The sequence below is a fragment of the Lethenteron reissneri genome, chromosome 36 (genome assembly GCF_015708825.2).
Source record: "Lethenteron reissneri isolate LAM-NWPU_2019-01 chromosome 36, ASM1570882v1, whole genome shotgun sequence".
In the NCBI taxonomy this organism is placed as follows: Eukaryota; Metazoa; Chordata; class Hyperoartia; order Petromyzontiformes; family Petromyzontidae; genus Lethenteron; species Lethenteron reissneri.
In genome coordinates this window covers 3,087,345-3,097,728 of record NC_083814.1, presented here as the reverse complement: position 1 = coordinate 3,097,728, position 10,384 = coordinate 3,087,345, and the positions used below count along the sequence as shown (strand labels likewise).

The 10,384-nt window shown below is 46.2% G+C and overlaps 1 protein-coding gene across 1 annotated transcript; it reads left to right on the top strand.

Moving 5' to 3' along the window:
- The first annotated feature begins 727 nt into the window (after positions 1-727).
- Positions 728-6,077, top strand: POLR2D (RNA polymerase II subunit D). Its single transcript, XM_061566159.1, has 4 exons — positions 728-893; positions 3,067-3,247; positions 3,802-3,897; positions 4,546-6,077. Exons 1-4 carry the CDS (start codon positions 734-736, stop codon positions 4,622-4,624), a joined length of 516 nt encoding a protein of 171 aa, XP_061422143.1. The 5' UTR covers positions 728-733; the 3' UTR covers positions 4,625-6,077.
- Positions 6,078-10,384: the final 4,307 nt, after the last annotated feature.

Genomic DNA, 10,384 nt, shown 5'->3' with positions numbered 1-10,384 from the left:
GGGGGTTTGATCGCGTAAATGTAAATACCCCCCCCCCCTTTATCGTCGAGAAAGGGGCGTGGCGCTATTGTGACGTCACGGCTCGCTCGGCCTTCGTTGGACGGACGCGCGCCGCGTGCCCCGAGCAAGATGGCCGCCGAGTGCTTCGGTGTCGAGTGACGACTACGACTTTAAGTTAATAAATAAACAATGTGGCTTTACTGTGTGCTGTGCAAATATTACTGTAACAACCGTACAACGATGGTGTATTGTACAATATTGCAGGTACGACGGCGTACTCTACAATGGTGTACAGTATTAAGAACATGTAAATTAAATCATTTACGTCCAGCATTCTGGGAAATACGAAATTGTGTTGGTTTTTTAAGGGTCAGCCAGGCAGCTCATCCGTTTATTTAAAAAAAATTCCAATGGGAGTGACACTTAAGAAAAAAACATTTACTCTTTGGTTCTTTCGGTAAAGTAACGTAGAAAACCAAATAATTATCATTATTAATAAATAGAGTAATTCCTGCAGTCACGAAAGCCTCGAATCTAAAAAAAACATTTAAGTTCTTAATCGTCGGCCAATAGTGACACGCTCCGATTCGTCGGAGTCACGAATCCCAAACGAATCGATTCGGACGTAGTTCGATCCAATCTCCACAGTACAGAGCTTCGATCCCGCGAGGCACTCGGCGATTCTTCCGCGGATCGATTCCTCAGCGCAGGAAACCCTTTGCGCCTACGGGACATGGGGGGGGGTGTGGAATCGATTCCCTTAAAATCTCACCGAATCGATTGCCTGGCACGGGGAAGGCAACGTAAGGGCTGCTGGGCGATGGCGGCCGGCGGCGTGGACACGAAGCAGGGCGACTTCGAGGAGGACGCCTCGCAGCTGCAGTTCCCCAAGGGTGAGCCGCCCGGGGCGGGGGTGGCAGCAGGAGGGGTTGACACGGGAGCTCAAGCCCGGAGAGAGCGGCATGAGGGGTCTTGGATCTCCAGATCAGCCGTGTTACGTACCGCGTGTGTGTCTTGTAACTTCTTTCGCACCGTACGTAGCCAGCCGCGCCAATCGGAGGTGCGGGGAGAGGATAACTACACTAAGCATAACGAGAAGTTCTAACTAAATTACTTTGCATTGAGTCACACAGTCTCCGACTCCGATTATCCATTCTGTCTGGCCTCGATGTTCACGTGCTATGAATAAGGACCTTTGCCCGAAACGTTGCCTGTTATATGTTTTTGTTAGTTTAAGACCATTGGTTGTTGACGAATGTGTCGAGTCGTGGAGTTCATCGTCCCACGAGGCTCAAGAGATGATGCCAGTAACACACATCAGCGGTGTTAGCCGATATAATAAAAAATGTACAGTTGATAATTGGTTTTTTACCCTTCTATCTGGCAACAAAACTGACACACCTTTTTTACAAGGAGTCATGTTTACATAGACCACAATACCTGCAGTCATAATGCAAACAGATAGAAGGGTAAAAAAACAATTAGATTTTTACTGGCAAATGAGGTTCCAATGGTGTAAATGCTTAGCCCGAGCTCTCATACTCTGATGGTGCATTGTCTTTGAGTTGTGCGCCTTTTGGCGTCATCTGGTCCAACACCATGTGAGACTAGGCTCTAAGGAAAGCTGTCTCGGGTGTGGACCAATCAACTTCAGGGACAGTGCATATATTATCAGAGTTATGTTTTTTGTTTGCATTATGACTGCAGGTATTGTGGTCTATGCAAACATGACTCCTTGTAAAAAAGGTATCAGTTTTTGTTGCCAGATAGAAGGGTAAAAAACCAATTATCATATTTTTACTGGCAAATGAGGTTCCAATGGTGTAAATGTACAGTTGTTGCAATGCTTCGTACATGTTATACAAATGGTAATTTACTCCCTCTGGTTCAATTTGATGTGGTTATGAGAGCCACCCGTTGTGATATTTTATGTTCAGATGGAGGTGTCTTGTTGTCTAGCCGGGCTGTACATATCTAGGTCATTGTGTACTGTAGATGTCTTAAAGTGTGTGTTTACACATGTGTAATGTATGTTCGCACCGTACGTAGCCAACCGTGCTAATTAGTGGTGCGGGGGAAGGATATCACACTACACACAGAAAGCTGTTCTAAAGAAATTAGTTTAAAATTTAGACGATTTAAAAGTGCTTTACTCCAGTGGCTTCCTTACATCGGAAGGAAGAGCGTTCCAGACGGCCGCAGAGTCGCAGCTGTGTGTGGGGGGAGGAGCCACCGCTATGGGGCCGTCCATAAATGACGTCACGCGATTTTTGAAGATTTTTTGACCCCCCCCCCATCGTCACACGGCGTCATAAAAAGTCAGACCCCCCCCTCAAATATGACGTCACAAAGCTCTGCTCCCCCCAAAAAAAACACGTGCTCAAATCGCTTTAAACTATTGTCATTGTAGTGCGTATTTAATGTGGCGCTGCACTCTGATGTTGTAGGAGAAAACATTTATTAAAAAGTCTATTTAATTAAGAACCCCCCCCCCTCGTCACACATCGTCACAAATGTCTGACCCCTCCCTCCCCCCTAGGCGCGTGACGTCATTTATGGACTGCCACTAACCATCAGTGGCGAGTGATTATGTTAACTGGTCCTGGGCCTTCCTGAGGTTGACTCGGCCTTCAATGAGCACCTCGTGCAGGACACACCACTCCCTCGTGCGTCGTGCCCGCCTTTATAGGTGCTCGCTAAAAGCACTTGCCCCAACAGTTTATATAGGCAGTACCAGGGATATCGCCACATTATAATGATTAACTGTCATATGTGCCTGTGGCCAAATTGATCAAATCCCCTGGACTGCAACCGATCTCGGACGCTAATCAGTACTGAGCCTGGGTGTATGTTGAACTTCTTTCGCGACGTACGTAGCCAACCGTGATAATCGGAGGCGCGGATCGTGCTCGGACGAGTGACCACCGTGCATAACGTGTTTATCAGTCTGCAGGAATACGTGGTGGGCAGAGCAGCAGAGTCTTAGAGCGACGCTTTTTCATCGATGGTCTCTGAGGTTGCCGCTTTTAATCCCGCGAGGGGGGGGGTTCTGTGAATTCCGCGCAGAGTTTGAGAACGCGGAGACGCTGCTCATCTCCGAGGTGCACATGCTGCTGGAGCACCGCAAGCAGCAGAACGAGAGCGCCGAGGACGAGCAGGAGCTGTCCGAGCTCTTCATGAAGACGCTCAACTACACGGGCCGCTTCAGCCGCTTCAAGAACCGCGAGACCATCGCCAGCGTGCGCAGGTAGACTGCCTCGCCCCGGATCGCCTCATGGGAACAACGAGGGAGCCACTGTCACTCAAGACACGTTTGTTTTTTACGGGAATGAGAGTAATGTGCGGAGTGCGTGATCAGTAGGTCGTAGGGGTCGATATAGTAAGCGGCTAGTCTATGCGGAGACCGTATACGTTGTTCCACTGGTTTAAATGAATGACAAGTCATATTGAAGGTTATGTAGTTAATTATGATTTATATTTATGGTGTGATCCAACGCTTCACTTTATCTGCCCTGACACTGCTAATATTCTCTACCATTAAAATAGCCTGGCATGAGACATGTTGTAATGTTTCAAAATCTGTGGGAGCCATTGAATCTTAATGGGATTTCCCATTGCATTAAATTTGGTTTGTGGTGAGGGTCAGGTCTGTTGGACAGGCTGTTCTATAATTTTTCTAATGATTTGTATACGGATTCTAACACCACCAGTGCTCAATGTATGGATTGTGACACACCCAGTGAGCACATCACTTTGGCCTCCCTGATGGCTACTTGTTGTTGCTGTGGCTCCCGGACCCAGTTTGCTGCTGCAGAAGAAGCTGCACAAGTTTGAGCTGGCGAGTCTGGCCAACCTGTGTCCTGAGACAGCTGAGGAGGCCAAGGCTCTCATCCCCAGGTAGTTGCCTGCGTTATCTGCTAAGAACGGGGCTCGAGGCGTCTGGGTGGCTCTTGAGGTCAGAGTGCTGAGCTGGCACCAACCACTTAGAGCCTGGGTTCGAGTTCAGGCTGTTGCCTGCGATTACGCCAGATTCCTGAGTTTAGCGAGTTGATCGTCTCGGTCTGGTCACCAATGTATTTTTATTGCATTTAGTTGTCCACTTCATTGGACTAAATTTCATCTCTGAGAATGAAACGTGTCACTTTTACTGTGATGAGATGAACATTATTCTCGGTGGCAAGGCAAATGGAAACGTGATTCCCACACATGTCATCTACAGTGTACTGTGTAGAGGGCATCTGAAGGAATCTCAGAAGTAGCTCTGTGATGGCCACTTCTGTGGGCTGTTCTCTAACATGTGTGCGAGATATCCGAATGGATATTTTACATGACTGATAGCACAATCGGGGGATACAATTGGAGAAAATAATATGTATATAAATAAACCCCCTGTTTCGTGCTTTCCTATCTCACCCCTACTTTAGTGGAGTTTCACGTAACGCATGTGCACCTGTGCAGGACATTCTCATCTGACTTCAAATCCCGTGTTTTTACTTTCCCCGTCTCTTGCTACCCATGCCGTGCATGAACGCTGGCCATTCGCAGCCTGGAGGGTCGATTCGAGGACGATGAACTGCAGCAGATACTGGACGACATTCAGACGAAACGGAGCTTCCAGTACTGAGGTGGATGGCAGAATTGCAAAGTCACCTGACGTCTCACTCCGTACACCACTGCCTGATGATGTAAAAAAAAAACGCATCTTCACTGAACGCGTTCAACTGAGTGTATACTTGTTTAACACGTGGCTTTGTTAAAAGCTGGTGGGGGGTGGGGATGAGCAAAACAAAATAAAATTGTCGAGATGCAGCAGCGAGAGATTTAATCTAGAGATGCTGCTTTAGAGGAGATAGGGGTACATGGAATGGGAACATTTGTGAAGGCAAATTAGCCAGATACATTTGCCTGCCTCAAACGAAAATGCAGCCCTTTCATTACAGGAAGGAAAGTACTTATCACCTGGCTAATACTTTGTATATATGGGTGCAAAATGTTGCATATAAAAAATTATCGAAGGGTCCTGCATTGGGCTTTTATTTTAAAGATGTTTTCAGCCAATTAATGTTTATTGATACAAGTGGGAGGAAACCCACGAGTGCGAGGGCACAACACTCTTCCCCAATACAGATGGCAACACATGGCGGTGAGTCTAGTACCGATCTATGGCGAGCCAGGGTACGGCACTTCCTCGACGCCCATGGGAAGAGAGTCTCGCAACATCTGTGCGATCCTCCGACCCTCGCCCCCACAGTGCTGCATTACAGGCATGCGCTACCACCGCCCAACTCGGTCAATCATCCTGATGAAGTCTATAAGTATGAACCACTGTTGAGAAAATTGCTTTTCCTATGGAAACGTTGAATTTCCACAAAAGCTTAGGGTCACTAATTGGTGATGATCGTACCACTGATACTAGCACCATTGGGTTTATCGTTCAATCGCTATCAATCCAGCATTGAAATGTGTGCACTGCAGTGAGTTGCCGGATCGCTTGTGGGTAGACGTGATCACCTTGCCACCGAGTACAGAAGAAACTACCCTCAACTACAGTGGTCCTTTGTCGGGGTCGAACCCACAACATCCTGTATACCAGGTGAGGCAGTTAACATCTCGCCACCACGGCGCCCAATTTTTCATCATTAGTTCATTAAAACCAGGCTGCATAGAATGATATTCCCCAATTGAAAAACCACAGGTGATAGGGAGCCGGTTGAACATTCTGCGATGTGTAGCAGTGGTGGTTGACGCAGATCAATACCGTAATCAAAGACATTCTACATCCGTCACCGTCGCCTTTTATCCATTACAAACATTGGTCGATTATTAAGAAATGTATTTGTATTTCTTTGTGATAAAATAAAGTTCATTGGTCATGCCTCGGGCAACTCTAAAGACCGTTGCCAGAATGGCTGCGCAGAATGCAGTCCAGGTTTTTCTTCGTGTGTTACATCACAGTATTTACTATTCAGTACAAAGCAGTTTTATGGGAATGTCACCATTTTTGTGAAGTTATGAAGATTTTCTGAACGACTGAAAAGTGTAAATTATTCTATTTCTTACATTTGAATAAAAAAAAAAATTTGTTCGCAACATTTGTTCGTGTTGTTCTTAGTGCGTATCCACTCGACGGCAAGACACAACATTTTATGGATTGCAAAGAATTTTATTTAAACCTTCAAATCGCAAACGTGAACTAAGCCCAGTTGTGACGGTGTGAGGCCCACATCAACATCAGGACAAGTGTCAGGACATCGTCACCTTAATGAGGTTTAAATCACCGTCACTGACACGCGTCTTGTATATAAGGGGGGCAATCGGCATCAACACACGTTGGGTCGTACGTAGGCATGTAATGAATGATTCGTCCATTACAATGGAATCCTACCTTCAAGGTACATCCATTGAGTCGTATATATGTAACAGCAGTATTTACTATTCATGCAAATCAAATGCAAGTGTTATTTTTAGGCTAATGGAACGAATGAAAAATTTTGAGCAGCATGAGGCTACAATTCGGGCAGAACAAACGAGACAGTACAACTGGGATCGCACATAATCGATTCTTAAATGGAAACCTTGCACAAATTGCGATGCTTCATATAATACTATTAAACAAATTATTAGATTTTTATTTTACCAGGTAAGGCCCACTGAGCTATGTAGATAATAATGTAAACCCATGTTGATTCTAAATGTGGAGGGAAAGGACCCGGAGAAAAATCCATGCGGCCGCGAGGAGAACACGCCAACTCCAAATCTACACGCGTCAGGATCTGTATCGGACCCACGACCTCACCGTGGCGATGATATTGGAATGAGGTCAAAGGCACCGCGGCGCTGCATGGTGGGCAGTTGTTACGGGCCCGATTGTGAGCGTCTACTTTTGGATATAACGATATTCCCCAGGTGCAGTGGAATACACGTCTTGTACAATATTCATGACGGGGGGGTGTAGGCACTGGTGGGGAGAGCGTCAGGCGAATGATTGGTGTGTGGGCACATCGGGGGGCGTGGGGGTCGACCGACGTTGGATCGGGCACCCAGCAGTCGTCAACCAGGGAGAAGACCTGAAGCCCTAAAACTCGACAGCAATGGAGAATAGCTACACCGGACCAGATGGAAGGAAACTGGTCAGGCATTGGTGGGGGGTGTTGTATATGTTGGGTTAAGAAAATTTGTTATGTTGTATGCGTGCGTGGGTGAAATTATTATGTTGTATATGTGGGTTATGAATATTCAGTGAAAATAATAATAATTAAATGAAATCTGGCCAAATGTGTAATTATCCGAAAATATGTTAATTTATGTAATTACGCACATTTTAATTATGCCAATTCGAGAGGTAATCGTATTAATTATGCGAGTGGGTGTAATTATGATAATGCAAGTCGTTATGATAACCAGACCCCGGTTCACCCCGTTATCGCTTTAACATTTACTGAGTATGTATTAGTGTGTTTATTAAGGTCACCAAGTTCAAATCTCAACGCAGAAGCAGATCTTATGCATAGATTTCAGGAAATAATCACACAACCACTTCTGTATTGATCAATTTATTACTAATTCAACCTTAACTATGATATAATATGCGAACTCTCAATCCCGGAACGTCAACACGGCATCAATACAGTATCATCAACGATTGTCTGATTTCACTTTGACAACTGCACATGGATCCCGCATAACGCGATGGTTGTTAGTGAGAGAGAGAGTCGTTAAAACACGCAAATACTATGCTAAGAAAACCTTAATGTTAATGAATGATTATACTCAATATTGTTCATAACGCGATGGTTGTTAGTGAGGGAGAGAGTCGTTGAAATATGCAAATACTATGCTAAGAAAACCTTAACGCTAATGAATGATTATACTCAATATTGTTCATGCAGTACCACACTCCTTATTGACCATACGCAACCCTTATCACGTTGTTAACACCTTGGGTCACGGGACAGTTGAATATTCTGTAGAGGATGCGAGTACGTGCGGCGATTATGACTGAAAGATACTTGAAAGATTATACGGCGATAAAACACAATCAAAAACAGTTATTATTCTTAAAGGCACCAATCTCAACAGATACATCGGCAGGTTATCTGACAACAGAACGGCCCGGAGTAAGGGCCTGCGACGGTGCTCCTTTTCCGAAGCTCGTTATCTTATACCAAGTTTACTAATTGGGGACCAGATCACCTGATAAGGATCCGGTGGGCCACCACTCCCCACGTGAGCGTGGCTCGGCGGAAGGAGGTGCCAAGAATCAGTTCGTATTGATGGATCTGTTGGGAATTTATGCGATTAAGAGTACAGCCCACTAAATATTAAAGATAAAAATTAAGAATACTCTTATAAACGACGGAGGGCCATCCCTCGGTCTCGTTGTGATGCTTTCCAGCCACGGATGGCTTATGGGTTCGAGTGTTTTTGAGTGGTAAGAGTTGTCTTGAATAGTCAGTGTTCGGAGTCGATTCTTTAGGTCAAACAGACGCCTGGTGGTCGTGTGGTGAGGGGGCGGTGCGCGTCATACGTATCAGTTGATCCCGTGGCGAATTGGTTCGGATGGCTGTTGATACGCTGTCGCAGTTCGGAACCCGGTCGGTAGGTGGCGCCCACAACTCGCTCGTAGCGTGCAGCTCTGGGTTGTCGCCGATCCGCGATGCTCACCACTCCGGTGGCAGCAGAGACCCCCGATTCGGCAGAGGTTGACGAGCTGAAGATGAGTCGAGCCGACCCGCTGGTCGCAGCTCGCTCCTGAGTCGACCCTCCCGGTCGAGCTCGCTCCTGGGTCGACCCGCTGGTCGCCCTCGCTCCTGAGTCGACCCTCTGGTCGCACTCCTGAGTGGACCCGCTGGTCGCACTCCTGAGTGGACCCACTCTGGTCGCACTCGTTCCTGAGTCGACCCTCCCGTCGCACTGATTTCCAATGCTCAGGATCCTTTACTTTATGCCGAAAATTCCCCCTGGATCCCGCCCACAAGGCGGGACTTCTTTCGATTTTTTTTTGTGTCAGGATCTGTCCGTAGGCAGGTGTGTCCATGTGTGTGTCCGTACGTCCGTGTGTCCTTGTGTGCATCACTGACGGTATATTCCGTTGTCACACTCCCTCCATAAAACCCACGAGCAAACAATCAGATGTTACAAATTGCCTCGAGGTCGTCTCTCTGTCTGGGCGCAACATTATCTCCTGTCTGGCCTTCCCCATGAACCCAAAACACAGACGTCACAAATGTCTCATAGGCGTCTTTGTTCGCACCACCTGGAGGGAGGGGCAACGCTCTCTCCGACCCGGCGCACAAAGAAATGGCCAAAAGTTTTAAGTTAACATTTGTCCCTTACTATTTCACAGCCATGATTCCGCATGTAACCCAAGGTCTGTCGTTTCCCATCGTGGTGCCCGACCCAAGTGGAGGCGTCTCCCCGAGCGTACACACACTCCCATCCCGCGCTGCGGGGATACAAAGACGGCCGGGATCTCCCTTTCTCTCCGACCCTGGGTTTAACATCGTTTTTTATTATGTATTTATATTCGACCTGGTGGTGATTCATCCCGTTATCCTGGCTTTTCATAAGTTTTACTTTTGTCTTTTCATGCATATGCTTCGGGTCGAGTTGTATAGAAAGCATTAAAGTATGGAAATAACATTTCATATTGACTTAATGATGGTGATGGTTCAGTAGGCGTACTTGTGACCTGGTTTAATTGGAGTGGGTGTGAATATCAAACTTTAGCCTACCCTGTTGTTAAATTCCGACTTTAACGTTACTTTAATAGCAATACAGAATAATTGAGCTTTTTGTCTTAACTAGGCGAACGCGAACTTCTGGTGACCCCCGCAGCCGTGTTATTTAGCTGGGTCTGCCCGCCTTGAGAGATATACAACACTTTTTTTAAATCAGCTCTCCCCTGTCCCTCCAACCTTCTGCTCTGGGAATGTTATTCTTAATTTCAGGTCCAAGGCCTCTTTGGGTTTATCTTTGTTTCCTCAGCTGCAGGAGAACAAGGCGTGCTTCTACCTCCCTTTCTGTGTGCACGTGTTCTAATTAGCTCGGAATCCCTAAACACACAATCAGTGATGATTCCTGGCTTTCTGTGGTTGTGACTTAGACAAAGGCGCCTCTGCTTCCTTTCACTGCCTTTGCCTTGAAGCAAGGTTGCAAATTCTGTCATCCTAGCCCTCCTCTCGTTCATTACTTAACAACACCTGGTGTTTTGCAGTTTGGTGCGCTTTGGTGTGTTTCACTCATTAAAAAAACAAGTAAAAAGATAATATATAAAAATCATCAAATATTATTAATCTCAATTATGGAAGAAGGGTTAGGATACAACATTCCGCCCTTTTAAAAATGACCAGTGGTCAAATGGCCACGGGTTATTTTTAAAAAA